Source organism: Pteropus alecto, unplaced genomic scaffold, assembly GCF_000325575.1.
Source record: "Pteropus alecto unplaced genomic scaffold, ASM32557v1 scaffold113, whole genome shotgun sequence".
Lineage (NCBI taxonomy): Eukaryota > Metazoa > Chordata > Mammalia > Chiroptera > Pteropodidae > Pteropus > Pteropus alecto.
In genome coordinates this window covers 7,370,885-7,390,030 of record NW_006433949.1, presented here as the reverse complement: position 1 = coordinate 7,390,030, position 19,146 = coordinate 7,370,885, and the positions used below count along the sequence as shown (strand labels likewise).

The 19,146-nt window shown below is 36.4% G+C and overlaps 1 protein-coding gene across 1 annotated transcript in view; it reads left to right on the top strand.

Moving 5' to 3' along the window:
* MAPK1 (mitogen-activated protein kinase 1) overlaps positions 1–19,146 on the top strand; it is an 82,402-nt gene that overhangs the window by 42,622 nt on the left and 20,634 nt on the right. The window contains exons 2-5 of the mRNA XM_025044466.1: positions 3,765–3,947; positions 5,628–5,817; positions 13,751–13,867; positions 18,955–19,069. Coding sequence (XP_024900234.1) covers positions 3,937–3,947; positions 5,628–5,817; positions 13,751–13,867; positions 18,955–19,069 — 433 coding nt within the window. The 5' untranslated portion in view covers positions 3,765–3,936. The remainder of the gene's footprint in view (positions 1–3,764; positions 3,948–5,627; positions 5,818–13,750; positions 13,868–18,954; positions 19,070–19,146) is intronic.

Here is a 19,146-nt window from a genome sequence, read left to right as displayed (position 1 = left end):
TGAAGAATTCCTAAGATTAAATATTACTTGAACATAATAGATTATTATTTTAATGTATTATCAAATTATATTTACCCATTTACTTTTTGTTGATTTTAAAGCTTATGCTTATAAATAAAATTGGTCTTTAGTTTTGATTCTTGTTCTTTATCATCATCAATTATTCTTTTTGATTTATTTTTAATTATAGTTGACATTCAATATTATATTAGTGTCAGGTATACAACATACTGCTTCAACATTTATATACCTTACATAGTGATCACCACAATAAACCTAGTAACCGTCTGTCACCATACATAGTTAATACGATAGATTATACATAAAAGCGAAATCATATGATATTTGTCTTTCTCTGTCCGACTTACTTCACTTAACATGATAGGTCCATTCCTGGCAAGGTTTCATTCTTTTTTATAACTGAGTAACTTCTATTGCATATATGTATCATTTCTTTATTCAGCCATCCACCAATAGGCACCTAGGTTGTTTCCATATCTGGCTTTTGTAAACAATGCTGCAGCGAAAATAGTGGTGCATGTATCTTTATGAATTATTGTTTTCATTTCTTTGGATAAATACCCAGATGTGGAATTCCTGGGTCATACAGTAGTTCTGTTTTTAGTTTTTCGAGGACTCGCTATACCATTTTCCATAGTGACTGTATTAATTTGCTGTCCGACCAACAGTGCACTATGGTACCCTTTTCTCCACATCCTCGCCAACACTTATTTGTTGTCTTTGGATAATAGCCATTTTGACAGATGTGTGGTGATAACCTCATTGTGGTTTTGATTTGCATTACCCGATAATTAGTGATATTGAACATCTTTTCATGTGTTTGTTGGCCATTTGTGTATCTTTGGAAAATGTATATTCACGTCCTCTGCCCATTTTTTAATTGGATTGTTTGTTTTTTTGATGTTGAGTTGTATGAGTTCTTTATATATTTTGGATAGTAACCCCTTATTGGATATATCATTTGCATATATCCCATTCAGTAGGTTGCAGTTTCGTGTTGTTGATGGTTTCCTTCACTGTGCAAAAAACTTTTTAGTTTGATGTAGTCTCGTGTTTATTTTTGCTTTTGTTGCCTTTGCCCAAGGAGATATATCCAAAAATATATATATATTGCTCACTCCAATGTCAGACAGTTTACTGCCTGTTTTTTTTTCCCCCCTAGGAATTTTATAGTTTCAGGTTTTATGTTTAAATCTTTAATCCAATTTGTGTTTATTTTTATATATGGTGTAAAAGTATGGTCTTATAGTTCCCCTCCCATTTGGCAGATGCCCTAGGGGTTAGTAAATGGATTGCTTTCTGTTAGCCTAGGTGCTCTTTAAACCACTGTTTTTTAATTGTACCACAGGGTGGGCAAGTCTGTGTGCAGGCCTTTCATTGATCCCTCCCTTTATCAGGTCAGTCCTTTGAGGATGGGATCCCTTTGGTACCTTGTCTCTATCTCTCCTACCCATTCTTATGTGGTCTCTCTTGTTGATTGCATGGAAGCTATTCAGTCAGCCCTCATTTCTTCTTCAGGGGGAATTGCTCTGTCTGTAGGTATAAATTTGATGTGTTTGTGGGAGGGGGTGAGTTTAGACTTCCTACACTGTCGTTTTGGACTGGAAGTCCTTATTTATTTATTTTTAATTATAATTCAGCCATATAGGAATGAGAAGAAATTCTTTATTCATTTAACCTTGAACAGTTTATTTAATCTTGAATTTTTATTTTTGAAAAGAGCAAGTTTATCAGTTAAAAGAAAAATATGAATATCTAAAATTAACCCATCTAAAGACTGTAGTCACAGATTGGTTTAAGATCCCAAACTGCAACCATAAGTTGTTTACAGGAGACACATTTGAAGCAAAAGCTGTAGTGGCATAGCAGTAGTTGGGAGAAGGGAATGAGCAAAGATTAACTTCTGAGAGGGGGGGGAAAAAAACATTTGATAATGCCAAAATGATTTTAAAACAAACACTAAGAGTCACCAAAAATAATCCATGGTAAAAGGTATACTGAAAAAAATAAAAATAAAACAAAACAGATTGAATGAGAAGTGAGCAAATATAGCGTTATTGTGAAAGTGTAAACTCTTCATGATCAGTTCTTTGGCAGATAGTATAAACCAGAAAAGCAGGAGAATGGAGAAGAACAGACAGGAGTAGACCTAACTCCATAGACAGGGTCACACCTTCTTTTCAAGTGGGAACCAGTGAAGATGATCTCATGCCTTCTCACTTAAAACAGGCTAGTTGGTTGGTTATTTCATCTCTGAGTATTGATACAGTTAGAGGGGTACACTGACCATAAACCCCTCCCCCCAACAGTCTTGTTCTTGAAAGCAAATTTATGGCCATGTTTGACTACCATGTTTCAGTAAAACTAGAAATTTTAGTGTAGAGTTTAAACCAGTAATTTACAGCAATTTTAACCTATGTTCCCTTTGTTTTTTTGTTTGTTTGTTGTTGTTGTTGTTTTTTTGTAACTCAGGGACTAGCTATGATTTGAATTACTCAAAAAGTTAATTTCTGAAAATATTCCTAATATTGAATAAGCTTGCTTAAACAACATGTACATATCCCTTTGTTTGGTTTAGGCCTTCATTCAGCAAACCAAAGCAAAATAAGATTTGAATAATGATTGTTTTATTTAAGAACATATTTTTAATTTTAAAGGATTGGGGGATATCTGTGTACAGTGTATTAATGGTATTGTGGGCGAATTGAGGCTGAGTGAGATAAGGTCTCTCCTGCAGCATAGTTTTTCGATGGAGTCAGGCAAATGCATCAAATAAGTCTCAAAATAAGTAGACTGATAAATATCATTGTAGAAGCACAGACTTGAGAATAAACTTTACTGTTTTATATTTCTAGCATTTCCCTCAGGAAACAAGAAATAATGTCTTATTGCTTGTCAATTTTATTTCATTGCCCCAGTCAGTGGACCAGACGTTGGTATTTATTGTTATAAAAAGCTTTTATAGAGAAGATTCAATAGAATACTGATAAAAATATAGTAATAATATTTAAGATTCAAATTCATCATAAAATTAAAGATAGAATTATTAATTCTGCTTGGAATTCAGACCTTAAGGACAACTTAGAAATAACTGGGCCTTTGATATGGCTATGAAAGTATTTTTTGAAGAATACTTTTAGGTTTTGTTATAAGACTACTCAAACACCTTGGTTAAATATTTTTGGGCGAAGGGTGAGGAGAAAGAGTGATGTAATTTTGCAAGTAAGACAAAGTTGATATAAGTATTCAAGGTGTCCTCTCGGGTCCATTTTTGTTAGGGATGAAGATGTGGTTGATGGTCGTTTGAATGTTTCTGCTGAATTAGGGGAATCTAATACAACAGCAGGAAGTTGTTTTTGAGGCAGAAATGATTACTCTCACCAGAATGCTGTTGCTGTTAAAAACAGTGGGAAAATGTTTTTGTGTATATATGTGGCATAAACCCATGTTGCTGGGTTTATGAAAATGGCCATCCACAGTTACCAGGGCCAGGCCAGGCCCTCGGTTAGGTCTGAGATTCAGTATGTGCTCTATACTGTGCCAGCTGCATCCTCTAGCTGCATGATAGCTGGAGGCCTTTTTGTGGATAATATACATGCTGCCTTCATGTGTATGAAACAGATATTTACCCAGAGTGCTAAACATTTAATACTTTACCAGTTTGCATTCTTTCTGCCAAGATGTTCTGAAAACAGTTCTTAATGCCATCTCTTCCCTCCCCCATCTCCTTTTTTTTTTTTAAGCTCTGCTTATGATAATGTCAACAAAGTTCGAGTAGCTATCAAGAAAATCAGCCCTTTTGAGCACCAGACCTACTGCCAGAGAACCCTGAGGGAGATAAAAATCTTACTGCGCTTCAGACACGAGAACATCATTGGAATCAATGATATTATTCGAGCGCCAACCATCGAGCAAATGAAAGATGTGTATCCTTTTCAGACAGCTGACTCCACTGCTTGATCACCTTGTCAAGTAAATGTAACTTGAAATGTCCTGGACTTACAGAGTAAAAGAAAAGTATATAAAGCACATTTAAGGGGAAATTGTAATCTGCTTGCCATTTACTATAACACTTGCATAATGTAAAGTTTTTCTCTGATTTATTTTATCAGTTGTATCTATTTTTAGTGCCTTTGGCAAGTCTGATGTTTTTTCTTGTTAGCTTCAGTAAAGATTTCCTTTAAGTGTAGTTATGGGAAATCTTGGTTAGTAACCATTTCCAGTCACGCTTTCTCCATTCAGGATATGGTTTGTTATGATGATGAAAAGGAAAAGAAGAGCCATGGACTAAGAAAGAGGATACCCTGGATATCACCTAGTCAAATCTACTGTCCTGATCTTAGACAAAGTCATTTTATCTCTAGATCTCAGTTTTCTTATTTTTAAAATCAAAGTACTAGCCCTCAAGATCTTTAAGGCTAATCAGCTTTGAAATTATGTTACTAATTATGACCAACATTTGGAAATCTGGACTAAACAGGTCCTGAGGATGCAACCTGGGTAAAGACTACACTTGAAAGAATAGAAGCATTAAGTATACTGAAGAGTATCTGCCAGAAGAAAGTTAGAGTTTCAGCTAGTACTGCATTCCTACCAGTTTGCTTAATTAGCATTCCGCCCCTCCCTGAAGAGGCAGCTCAGTGTCTCTAGGCAGCCCTTTCCATTTTTAAACAGCTCCGTTACTAAGTTGTAGTGATATTTTAAGTGAAATGCCTCCTGCTGCTATCACCTGTTGTCCTGCTTTACCTTTTGGGTAAAAATTAAGTCTCTTTCAGATGACAAATTTTCGAGTTGGTTTCCTTTGAATCCCATACTATGTCTCATCTATCATGAATATAGGAGACGTACAATAATATTTACACAGAAATTAATAAGAAATGCAAAAACATTGCTAATGAAATAATATTATGAAATTAAAAGCTAAAGGCTTTTATAATTTAATTTCTATAAGAAAAAAGTTAGCCATAGCTAAAATTCTGAATGCTTAGTTACATAGATAGGCAAGAAAGCAAGAGGAGCACGCTAGCATGAGCCCCTTCTAAGCCTGATTTCACCAGATCTTAATATTAATTAATTGAAGGATCAAGCAAATAAATAAGGGTCCAATTTAGTAGCAGTGTATTTTAGGCCTATATTTCCAGAAATTTTATGGTAGATTTTTGAGGAGAATGAGAGAACTAAAAAGCAAGGTAAAAGAACAGTGACATTACAAGTTGCTGAGACAAAGAGAAGAGGATGTGTATAATGTTTGCTCGTCCACCACCCTCTCCCAGTCCCTTCCAACAAAGACTTCTTAGAGGGGCTTTGTGATGGTGGACAACTTGGAGAACAGGGATAACCCACAATAGCCTGTTTGAGGTTTCATTCTAAGCCCATAATCGGTCACATCAGGCAGATATAATGCCTGTTGTCTCACAGGACCTAAAAAGGAGTTAACTACTTCATATTCCTTCCATAAAGATATATAAGTTGTCATCAGTTTCTCATTTCCTTAGGGGCCTCATGATGTAATAATGGACTGTTTGGGGAGAGGGTTCGTTTTGTCTTCAGTGCTCTGCTGAGTGTGACCAGCTATTTGGTGTGTTACCTTAACCCCGTCCAAACAGATATATAGTGCAGGACCTCATGGAAACAGATCTCTACAAGCTCTTGAAGACACAACACCTCAGCAACGACCATATCTGCTATTTTCTTTACCAGATCCTCAGAGGGTTAAAGTATATCCATTCAGCTAATGTGCTGCACCGTGACCTCAAACCTTCCAACCTGCTGCTCAACACCACCTGTGATCTCAAGGTCAGCCAGATTATTTACTCTTAGGATGCTATATATTGAAAAAACTCTTTTACACGGTGGCATTTCTATTATTAAAATTATACCAGAAATACACGAAAACATTTTTATGGCAAAAAAAAAAAAAAAATGCAAGAATGCTAGTTTTCTTCTTTTATCTCATTGCCCCTTCCTCTCCAGAGTAACCACTAAAACAGATTTGTGTATGTTCTTCCAAAGTTTTTTCTATACTATTGCATACATTTGTACTTTTTTATATATATATATATAGGATTACATGCATTATGCGTAAGTTAAAAAGTGATCTGTTTCATTGGTGACGTTTTTCTTCAATAAATTTTATGCAGAGAACACTCAGAAAACCTCACTGACAATAACACCTAAATAAGCCATTCTCAGTAAATAGGTAAGCTCTAGATACTTTACTGTCCTGAGAATTCTCTTGAAAATGGGCAATGCGTGTGTATATATTTCTATTTTATTAGGTAGCAGAGCTAAATAAATAGGGAGATCTACAAATGTCTTAGATATGATGAAGGGATGTAGATTCAGTCTGATAAAAATACATGTGAATTCAAGAAGACCTAGCTAAATGGAAAGACATCCCATATTCATAGAATGGAGGACTTAGTATTATTAAGATGGTAGTACTCCCCCAATTGATCTATAGATTCAATGCAGTTCCTGTCAAAGCCTCAGGTAGGCTTTTTTTGCAGAAATGGATAGGCTGTTCCTGAAATGCATATGGAAATTCAAGAGACGCAGAAAAGCCAAAATAATCTTACAGAAGAATAAAGTTGGAGGACTCACACTTTCTGATTTCAAAATGTACTACAAAGCTCTAGTAATCAAGACAGTGGGATATTGGCATAAGAGTATTCATGTAGATCAATGGAATAGAATTGAGAATCAGTAAATCTATGTGTTTGTGATTGGCTGATTTTCAATAAGTGCCAAGATCATTGGGGAAAGAATAGTCTTTTCAACAATGGTGCTGGACCAATTGGATAGGCACATGCAGAAGAATATAATATTGGACCCACCTCATATCATGTACAAAAATTCACTCAAAATGAATCAAAGACCTAAATTTAAGACCTAAAACTAGAATACACTTAGAAAACAGGAGTAAATTTTTGCAGTCTTGCATTAGGCAGAGCCTTAGACATAACATCAAAAGTACAAGCAACAAAAGAAAAAAAAAAGTAGATTTCATCAAGCTTAGAAACTTGTGCTACAAAGTAAACCATCAAAAAAAAAGTGAAGACAACCCACAGAATGGGAGACAATATTTGTAAATCGTATATCTGATAAGAGACATCTGGAATATATGAAAAACAACTCAACAATTAAAAGATAATAAATAGCCCAATTTAAAAATGGACAAAAGACCTGAATAGATACTGATCTAAAGAAGATATACAAGTGACCAATAAGTATATCATTAGTCAGTAGGGAAATGCAAATCAAAACCACAATGAGAAAACACTTCATACAAACTAGGATGGCTGTAATCAAAAAGTTAGATGATTAGCGTTAGTTAGCAAAGATTCCACTCCTATGTGTATATCTGAGTAAAATTAAAACATGTATCCACATAAAAAGTAACACAAATATTCATAGTAGCAAAATAACCCAAAAGTGGAATGAATGTCCAGATGATGGATAAATGTGGTAGATTTCATATAAATAAAAGAACCCCATCATAAAAGACTACATATTGTATAGTTTCATTTATATGAAATGTCCAGAACAGACAAATCTATAGTGACGAAAAGTAGATTAGTGGTTGCCTAAGGCCAGTGAGATTGAGAATAGACTGCTAATGGGTATAAGGTTTCTTTTTGCAGTTATAGAAATGTTCTAATATTGGATGGTGATAATGGTTGTATAACTCTGTGATTATTATACCAAAACCGTTGAATTGTGTACTTTACGTGGGTTAGTTGAATGGTATGTGAATTATACTTCAATAAAACTGTTTAAAAAGTACATATAGATGTATAGCAGTGATTGTTTCTTGGACTGAAGTTCAACAGACATTCCTGTGAGAAGCCCTGTAAGATGTACCTGGCAAGGGAGATAGATAAGTGTCTGTTCCTGAAATAGGTCAGAAATTTGAAACAATGGATGATTGTAATAATATCTGCTATGACAGAGATATTGAAAAGAATGATATACATATACAAAGGAGAGAGGTGGGTTAGTTCTGGCTGGAGCTATGAGAGGCATCAGGAAGAAGGTTGTATCTCTCTAAGGATGGGAAGGCTTTCAGTAGACAAGTGGCTGTGTTGGGCATAGGATATTGTAGGCAGAAGGAACAACAGAAATAAAAGTAAATAGTAAGGGCCTAGTATACAAACAGAGACCTGCTCCATGCAGCTACAGCTTTGGGTAAGTAAAAAGGAATCATTGATACTAAAGCTGGAGAGGTTGGTTGGAGGTAAATCACAGAGAGTCTTCTGGAACTGTCTATAAAAGGCAGTGGTTTCTGTCATTAGATGGTCTGCTTGTCTGCTGTCTTTGGGAGTTTAAAACAGAGTGGCCGACATCCCGTGAGGTGTTATGGAAGACAGATTACTACATAAGAAATGGTTGGATTGGACTCTTGTTACCTCTTAAGATACTTCCAAGTTAGATGCATGTACTTTCCACATGGGATGTAACTAGATTCTTTCCCATGGATCTATGCAATTAAAAACCAGGTGGGTATAAAAGGAATGAAGCCCTTTTAGGAATGGCCATGCTTCGTTGGCTTTTAGTGGTTTTCTCAGAAAATTACAGTGAATATTTTTGTGTCTCCTAGTGTTTTTCTTTTTTCTTTCTGTTTCTTTCTACCACAATACTGTTATTGCAGATTGCTTTTGTTTTTGGCGAGACACTCCCAATCAATATTTTATGTAATATTTCTGGGAAAAGTTGACTTTTGTTTGAAAATGCCTCATCCTTAAGAATACAAACAGAATCATACTACTTTGTCTGTTGTCTCTTCACTGTTAGCAGACTTGTCTTTACCTAGGGCCATTTTATTCACTACTCACTCAAATTTACAACCACACTGATATATGTGTATTGTTAGCCATCTGCACTATCCAGGCATTGTTTTTAAAACCCAATTTAACACAGAGACTCAAAAACACAATAGGATGGTTTAGATATTTACACAGTATAATTCACCCACATTTTTTAAAATGTATATATGGGCTGTGCATCATTCACATGGGCATAAATATTCAGAAGAGACTCTCATTCCAAAGACAAGTTTGGTATATATCATCACTGATTTGTCATGGCGAGTACGTCTGAAAGGCAGATTGGGGGTATGGTGGCAGTTCAGGTACATATATCTTGGGAGAGAGCACTGATAGGGAGAATAGTCTTTTCTGATTGAGCTCTAGAGTCACTACAACAATCACATCCTCAGTACCTTGGAGTAATCCCACTGCTCATCCCAGTGGCCCCTGTGACTAGAAAGTTTGTAACCTGTGACATTACTCACCTCTTGTTATTTAGATCTCTTTGAATTTTCAAGTAGGTGATTATGTCATTTCTCCTTTTTCCATTGGCTTCTGTGTTACTGAAGTGTTTCCTACTCTTGAGCCCTCAAGATGTCAGCTCTTGTCAGTGTCTTAGTCCTTTAACTTTTGACTCTGATACCAGTTAAGGCCAACAGCAATCAGATTCCTTTTTGGTTTCCATAAACATACTTTGCACTTGCTGTCTGAAGCCCTGGGACCCAACAGAGGCTGGCTTCTGGGGACCATTCTAGGACTCAGTTTTGACTCTTTTTATTTCCCAGGGCCATAGAAACGCAAAGAATTGGAGATTCTGCTAGCATATTTTTAATGGAACTACCAGGAGGTCGTGGTCTCTAGCAGTCTGTATCTTTGCTTTTTGCTAGACTGAGTCCACAGAAATCCCATTAGGAGTCCTGGGATGCTGGGATCACAGCACGTGTGGTTCTGGACGTACTGGACTCTAGAAGATAGGAAATGAAACCTGTCTTTGGAGCTTCCTTTGTTTTATGAATATTTGAATTTACATAGCGCAAAAAGTAGGCAGGTAGAAGGTGCTATAGGTTATTTTATGTTTATTGTACCATATGCTAGTTGTCTATCTTCCTTCATAAAGAATTATCTTAAATATGATTGCTTCTTTATTTTATAGCCTTGGCAGTTTTTTGGCTAATGCCATATAAATTTAGTCTTCAGTGTTGTAGTGTTTTAAGGGAACTTTTTTTTTTTAATCACATGAGCTTTCCACTGATCACTGTGAATGGAGTTTTAAAGGTCTTAAGTCTTTTAAAGGTCTAAACCCCACATCTTTTTGTTTGTTAAATTATGACCAATAAGTTTTGAGAACCTGCTGGTTCTATACCCTGTACTAGGCATGGGGGATACAAATAATAAAATATGGTCCCCCTTACACCAGCTTACTGTTCTGAAAATTGGTAACTAAAGAGAAAGGATGACACCTCTTCTTTAAAAGAATGCCAGCCAGTAAATTAGAATAATAAAATTAGAAAAGTCGCCGTTTTACAAACTCCAGTGAAATAACTGATTTGTACAATGTAATCCGTGGGCCCTCTGCTCACTTTGCTCAGACTCTAACCCCTTGCGTGTGCTGCTCCTGCCACATGGACTCTCTTCACCTCACCTAGACCATGTTCCCATCTGGAGCCCGCTCTTAACTCGAGTTGGATGCTACCTACCCCTCTGGGATTCTGTGGTTTTCCCCACCCAACAGTGACCCTTAGGTTGCATGACCATACCTAATGACTTTTGGACTGGATTTCTTGGAGAGAAAGGAGGAAGAGCAACTGCACATTTGTTTTTAACTTTAAAGAAATAGATGTATTGCAGCATTCAGAGTGATAAGTTGTCTTTCCTAGTGAAGGAATGCTAATAATTCTAATTTTTAGTTATCCCTTCTTCCTTAATATTGCCACTTTGAACAATATAATTTTATTAACATCATCATTAATGTAAGAGTTCAACCTGGTAACTTTATATCCTGATTTTTATTTTTAAGATCTTATCAGTAATTCAAATATTATGAAAATAGTCAATATAATGTCTTCACTTAATGTTGTTGATAGGTTCTGCAACTTTAAGCAGACATGTAATGAAACCAGTTTTACATGGGCTAATTGATATAAATAAAAGTTAAGTTTTTAAACATTATAACAAAATGACATTGGACCAAACAATGTTATTCAAGGACCTGCTGTACTAGAATCCCTGCCAATTAATTCACCCCAGTTGTGTTTCCTATAAACATTTAAAGTAAGGCATCTATTCATCAGATGTTGAGTACCCACTATGTATAGGACACTTAGGAATAAAAAGTAAGTCAAATATTGCCTTTCTCTGGAGACTTAAATTCTAGTTGGAGAGACAGGCATATGCATAGCTAACTGTCATGGATTGTGTACTTACATTAATATGCATCAAACAAAGTAGTAGAGGAGTTCAGAAAAGTGAGCAATTCTTGGAAGTGGTATTGATTCCTAGGAAACCTCTCAGAAGTGATAACTTTCAAATTGGGTATTTAGAATAAGGAATGGCATGGATACGGCACACAGTTGAGAAGGCATTGCATAGTAAGAGAAGCAGATATAGTCTGGGGTAATAGAAGCAGATGTGGGACAGAGATGGTGGTCGGAGAGATGAGATCAGGAAGGTGGCTTGTTGGCAGTTTGTAAATGGTCTTGAAAGTCATGTGTAAAGAACATGGACTTCATTCAGTGTACACAAGGGATTAGTTAAAAAATTTTTGAGCCAGAGAGGTGACTTATATTTTATAAAAAGCACTTAGGCAACAATTTAGCTTTTGTCTAAGTCCAAGGGAGTATGGAAACATCAGCATCAATAAGTGGCCTCATTGATCTGTGAATTTCTTTTATTTTGATTTTTAAAAATCTGGGATTTGTTTTGTGATTCAGCTGACCCACAAAAAGCTGTGTATCAAATTTTGATCTATCTAGTCTTTGTGACGCCATGCATAGAGGATGGTGAAGGATCTGTGGTCATGATCTGGGGCTTCTGGCTTTTCTCTGCTGACAAGATGCAGTATTTCTTCTATGCATGATTCGGAACGTGACTTCAATTGTCCGTTTACACTACAGAAGGCACATAGAGTAACAAGTTCTGTTTGAACTTGAATCTAAAAATAAAGTGTTAGTCCTGAAAAAAAAGAGAAACTGTGGGTCACAGACACTGAAAAGTTCAAACCACACAGAACCGAAATGGGTCGGTCAGTGGTAGTCCAACATGGCAGGTGAGGATTCTCAGTGGCGTAGAGGACTCCCCTACAGACAAAGGAATCAATCATTCATTGCTTCTCTAAGTTGGAAATCATGCCTAATGGGATGATGTTGCTAGTGAATATCCTGGGCACAAGTACTGAGAAGGCTTCCTGCAGTTTATTATACAGGCAAGAAGGCTATAAAGAAACAAATAGGATGCAGGTACATAAAAGCCTCAAGATAAGGCAAGCCAAAGTTAGAACTTACTATGATCCCTATTAAAAGCTTATGGTCATATATCAACCAGATTCTCTGACAGGCCCATGGTGTCGGGGTTATACTGGTATTGGCAAGCAAGCCAGCTTTGAAAGGTGAGACCAGTGCCTATGGTAGAGGTTATGTAGACTGAGAGAGGACAGTGGCTGGAGGTAGCTATGGAACAGGACTTAGAATTTCTTCACTGTGAGAGTACACATGGAAAGTGGCCTTTGGAGTAGTAACTGGAGAAGGAGGTTTGCTCTTTGCTCCTTTTGAAGATACAGTGACCGTATGTCAAGAGACAGAAAATATGCAACACAGATATATAACTCTTCTTGAATACTACAATTGAAGCAAGCAGCAGGGCCTGTAGGATCAGAGGTGGTATGTGTAGATGCTAGTGTCTGAGGCTAGAGGAAGACATTTGTCAGGTGGATAGGACATTCCTGAATCTTTCTGAATTATTGAGGCTCTCAACTATGGGATATCTAAGCAGAGATTGATGTCCATTTAAATCTTATGAATATTTCCAAGGTATGTCCCTTCCTCTTGTCTCCATTTTATGGCCTGAGTTCAGGGCCTTATCATTTCTTAGCTCAGTTAAAGCAATAAGCCTCCAAATTCGTCTGTCTTCTAGGCCACCTTTTATACTCTGGCTGGTCTTTATTAACATACCTCTCTCTCAGGTTTGTTCCCAAGGGACCAAGGACTTACAGTGTCCTGCAACTGTATTACCTAATATATTATAGTTATATTTTATATATGTTGGAGCCTGGAGTAGAACCAAAGTATTGGATGGCCAGATGATGAAAGGCCAGCAGTGAGTCAGGAGAAATTAGAGGCTGGATATTTTTTTAAAATAGTCTTAGTATATGAAACACCTTGTAAAATTTTGAGAGTAGATTTGACTACAAGGAAGGGAAGGAAAGTGGAAAGAATCTTTGGAAATACCTACATTCATGGAACAGGCAGAAGAACAGCAGGAAGTGAAATCTGAGAAGCAGAAATACAAGGTGAAGAGTTTATCCTAGCAGTGATGATCGGGGGAGTGCCAGCAGGTGAGGGCCCTAGAAAGGATCCTGGGCGGTTTTTGATGACTTTATTTTTATACAGAACAGTTTTTGTCAGGTGACCTAGAAGAAATTGATATGAGATAAGCAGATAATGAAAGGTGGGATACCTCTTAAAATGTATCTTGTTACAGACTCCTCCAGCCTTTCCTTGTCTCTGACATATAGATTGTCATCACTGCAATTCAGGTTTGTGAGGATTAAATAAGGATGAGTATGTAGAATTCCCAGCAAAGAGCCTGCCATATAGTAATAGTAGCAGCTACTTATTACCATAAAAATTGCTGTTGTCTTATTTTTATGATGTTTTGATATTAAATTGGTTAGAATCTCTAAGGTGTTGCATTCTTTTCTCTCTTAGATCTGTGATTTTGGCTTGGCCCGTGTTGCAGATCCAGACCATGATCACACAGGGTTCCTGACGGAGTATGTAGCCACACGTTGGTACAGGGCTCCAGAAATTATGTTGAATTCCAAGGTAAGGACCAAGTTTGCATGAAAAGAAAACCAAGAAACCAAAGAACTTTGGATGTTGCAGTAAACCTCCCTCTCAGTAAGACTATTTCTACCTAGATCGAGTCTTTGCCTATCTGGCCAGCCTGTGTTTGGCCAGAACCAAGGTGCTGCTGTAATCTCCTGTTCAGCATTGAACTTTCAAAATTATGTTAATCCAAGTGACATGTGTTCCTCTAGGCTCCAAATGGATGGGAAGAGTACATCTAGGTCCCAGACAAACTCTTCTAACAAGATCTGTGTCTTGATCAGAAGAAATGATGGAATAAATATATAAAAGCAAGAAAAAGTGAAATATGTCATCTGTGTTACACTTATGAAACAGGTGGCAAGCATTGAGGGCGTCTATGGAGATTGAGACTCAGTATTTTTAGTATATAATTTGCAAATAGTGTATGAATAAGGTGTTAGATTCAGAGGAGTTAAGTTGGCCTGACATACTTCCTGTATCTAATAACTCAAGATTATGAGATTCTTGAATTTAATTCCATTTACTGTAATGTAACGTTAAGATACATGGAGAAAAGCAGTGAAAATAGACATTAGACCTTGTGCCTCAGGTCTAGGAACCAGAAATTGCATTATCTTCCTCCATCTATTACTAGTAGAAGGGCTTGGGATGAACATTAGATTGTTTTTGTGAGGAGATGGAATTTGTTTAAAACAGTTATTCTTGATATCATACATTTGTTCAATTCAGTTACAGAAGTAAAATTTCATTAAAGTAATTTCCATTGTAAAGGATTCAGTGTAGCAGATGTTTCAAAGAAGAAAATGCTCTGTTGATTCTCTTATTCTGTATTACAAATAATCCCACACACCAGGTTTTTTCTTTAGACTGGCCCATGTGACAGCCACTCCAAACCAGAGGCATTCACTTGCACGCGTTTGGTGTGTGCTGGTTGTAAAGGAGAGCTGTCGGTGTGCTTTTTATCCTGGCAGCTTCATGACCTTGTAGCCTCCATCACAACTTGAGATGCCACCACTGTCTTCATTTCTCAGTCACCCTCCAGAGGACAGTAGCCAGGAGAGTGGCCTCTGTGTTCTGCAAAGTGCCCAGCTCTCCCTTCTCCTCGCAGAGTTAACTATAGTGAAAATCTTTTTTATTTGCAGCCTGAGAATATTACTTCTAGCAATGTATTCATGTTTTTATTTTTATTAATTTAGAACATTTTCAAATGTAGAAGAATTGAGAGTACAGTGAACACCCATATACCTCTTACCTAGGTTCACCACCTATTAACATCTTACCACTTTCTGCCTGTCTGTCTTTGCCTCCCTCCCTTCCTCTACTTTTTTGTCAAACCCTCTGACACTTCACCAACATAAACTAACACTATTCCTAGACCTTTGGGGCATACTACTACTTCTAAAAAGGGAGAGTACTCTCTCCACAGTCACAATACCCTTAGCACACCTAAGATAATCAGCATTAATTCAGTAACATCCCAGTTGCTTGCCCTCTCCCCAAATTCTTTACAGATATTTTTGTTTTGTTTCAGTCCATGATTTAATCAAGTTCCATGGATTGTGCTCGGACTAGAATAGTCGTCCCACCCTTTCTTCTTTATGATACCAAAATGCTGTGGAGAGTATAGATGAGTTGTTTTGCAGAATGGTTCACATTCTTAGTTCTTCTGATTAGTTCCTCATGATTAGGCTTAGGTCACACCTTTCCAGCACAAACTCCACAGATTCTTGGAAACCATGTATGTAGATCTTCTGTTTCCTAGCAGCCTTTCCCCCGGTGGTTTACCCCTTGATGACCCTTGCCTCTATTAGTCACCGTATTAGAGTTTGCAAAAACGGTGATTTTCTAAATTTATTGTTCCTTTTACATTTATTAGCTGGCATTCTTTTATGAAAAAGAGCTTTCCCTTTTTTCTCTTTCACTTCCTTTGTCACCCACCTTTGTTTTTAAAACATTTTTATAAACTCATGGATTCTTTTTAATGTGCTTCTTGTTATCTTTTTTTTAAATACTCAAATTGTCCCAGTTTGAGCAAGCCTAGAGTAATGTGTGCATGTATATGAATTTGTAACATTTTATTTTGATAGAATTTTCAACTTGCAGAAATGTTTCAAGAAAAGTATTAGGCAGTGGTTCTCAAACATTCTAGCCTCAAGACCCCTTCAATCTCTTAAAAGTTATCAAAGACTCCAACCAGGTTTTGTTTATGTGAGTTAGATCTATCAATATGTACTATATAGAAAATAAAACTGAAACTTTTAAAATATTAATTTTTAAATAACAATAAATCTCTCCTGTATATTAACATAAATTAGATATTTTATTTAAAATGTCTGTTTTCCATAAAAATATTTTAGTGAGAAGAATAGCATTTTCATTTTTGCAAATCTCTATTGTCTGGTTTAATAGAATACTGCTGGATTCTCATCTTGGTCTGCATTCTGTCAAATATGTTGTTTTGATGTAAGTTAATGAAGAAGTCTTCACATGGATACTTAGTTGAGAAAGGGACTATATTAGCTACTTGTGGCTATTCTGATACCACAACTCAACAAATGAAAGGTTAATTGTAACATGGAATCCGAAACCATGTCAGTGAACTTTTTGTACTGTTTTATTAAAATCCATTGGTCTACCTTACACTCAGACCCATGCATGATTTTGTAATATTAAGCATTTGGAAAATACTGGGTCACTGAATTATGTAGGTTTTCTGAATATTATCACATTTCATGTATAATATCACATGTCATGTTGCCTCTGGAAAAATCTCCTGTAAGAAATTTGACTTGCGAGAGATGGGTGAAAAGACAGCAACAGTAGTAGTATAAATGGAGCGTCACCTCTCAGAGCCTTAGGGAAAGCTGGATGGGCCTCGGCACCACCCTTAGAGAACCGCTGGGTAGAACTCCTGCACACCCTTCTCTCCAAATTCAGACTCACCGATTCTTTATCCTTTTTCCCATTTACTTTTCATTCTATGCGTGTGTGTGTGTGTGTGTGTGTGTGTGTGTGTGTGTGTGTTTTTGTCATTTGAGAATAACTGGTAGGTGTGCTCCTTTACCACTAAACCTTTCAGTGTTTATTTTCTTAAAACAGTGGTTCAGTGTTCCCTGAGGACACTTGGTAGTGTTTGGAGACATTTTTGGTTTTCACAGCTGAGAGGGGAGTGCTACTGGCATCAAGTGGTTAGAGGTCAGAGATGCTGCTAAACGCCCTACAGTACACCAGACAGCCCCACAACAGACTTATTGAGCCCAAAAAGTCATTAGTGCCAAAGGAGAGAAACTTTGCCTTAGAAGAAGGATATTCTCTAACCGTAGTATAGTAATCAAAAGTAGGAAATTTAATACCGATCCAATAGCTAATGCACAGTTTATATTACAACTTCGGATGTGTTTTCTGTAATAATCTTTATACCTTTTCTTCTTTTTGTCCCTCGCCCTGTCCCAGTCCAGGCTCACACATTGCACTGTTTCTTTAGTTTCCTCTAATCTGAAATAGCTCCTCAGCCTTTCTTGACCTTGACATTTTGGAAGGGTACAAGTCAGCTGTTTTGTAGAATGCACCTTAGTTTTGTGTCATGCATTTGGGGCATGAATACCACAGAAACAATATTTTCTTCTTCTTAGTACATCATATCAGGGGCATATCTGATTTATGTCAATATCAATACAGTGTATGTTGATCGTTTGCTTAAGATGATGTCTTCCAGGTCTCCACCATAATTATGGTTAATTACAGTAATAATTATTACGGTAGTAATTAATAGGAATTTGTTGAGAAATACTTTAAGACTATGTAAGTTACCTTCATCAAACTTTCACAAAGTTTTACCATCCATTGATAAGTCTTATCATTGCTTCTATATTTTAGTTCTATTTATTAATTCATGATTATTTTATTCAGTAGTTTATAATCTATATATACCATTCTGAATTTTGATGTTCATATTATCCCAGATTTTCCAGTGGGAACCACTTTTGACATGTCCCTGCTACACTATCCTTGCTTTTTGGCACTAATGGTCTGAGTTTACTTTATAGTACTTCCCTGTCCCAGACTTGGAGCAGCCATTTCTCCAGGGAGCCCTGATTCCTTTTATTTACTTTTTGTGTTCTTTAAATGCTCTTTATTTAGTTTTGGCCCAAAGCAAAAGTTATTTTGGATTACAAGAATTTTGGGAAGAATTATTTTAAAATTCAACCTCATTTTATCATGGCTATAGATCTGATTGTTAATTCTTTATTTGATTTTCCAAAAATTGTTGCTGTTTCCCTAAACTTTAATATTGAGCTGATTTTTTTTTTTTTTCTCTAGCTGTTCTCTACATTTCTTTTTCCATTTATCACTACACCTGTTATTTTGTCCCGTTTGCTTTTCATTCTGAAATTCGGCTTAGATCCTTTGGAGAAACATCTTTTTTTGCACTGTTGTATGATATAGATAACTCTTCTGTGTCTTTTCACAAAATTCTTTTAAAAGAAAAATTATACCTGAAAAATCAATAGAAAAAGAAGACAAGAAATAGGGATTGGTAAAATATTGGGAAAATATGTTAAAGCCAGCACACACTTTTTTTTTTTTTTGCAGAGATCAAGAGTTTTCAGCTTGACTTTTTTGAAAATGATTTGCAAAATGGATAAAGATATTCTGGGAGTATAACAGTGCCCCTTCTTTTTGAGTTGGTTTCCAGGTTTCCAAAATGAGTGAGTGGGCCACAAACGTTCTAAAGCAGTGGGTGTTACTGCTTTTTCCATTTTCCAGCTTTACCCTAAAAGAATTCTAATTCTTTTCCTCAAATCATTTGGGAAAAAAAGAATGAAGTATACTTTGGAAATTCTAATTTAATAATAAATCAACTTTGAAGAAAAATAAAATTGAGTAATCTTGGTTGTTCAACATCTTTTAAGAAAGCCAAATTATTATTCGTTTCTTCATGCTCTTTTCATTTATTTTTGAATTATAGAACCAAAAGAGAAGCTAAAACTCCTGTCAGCCATATGCCTGTTTGTGTAGGAAGATCTTGTGTCATATAACACCAGATATCATTCTTCATTTTTTCTTCCTTTCTACTGCAGGGCTATACCAAGTCCATTGATATTTGGTCTGTAGGCTGCATTCTGGCAGAGATGCTCTCCAACAGGCCTATCTTCCCTGGGAAGCACTATCTCGACCAGCTGAACCACATTCTGGGTAAGGTTCCTGAGCACATTAGGGGCTAGATTTACTCAGCTCACTGCCCACAGTTTACATCAGAGTCACTTCATGAA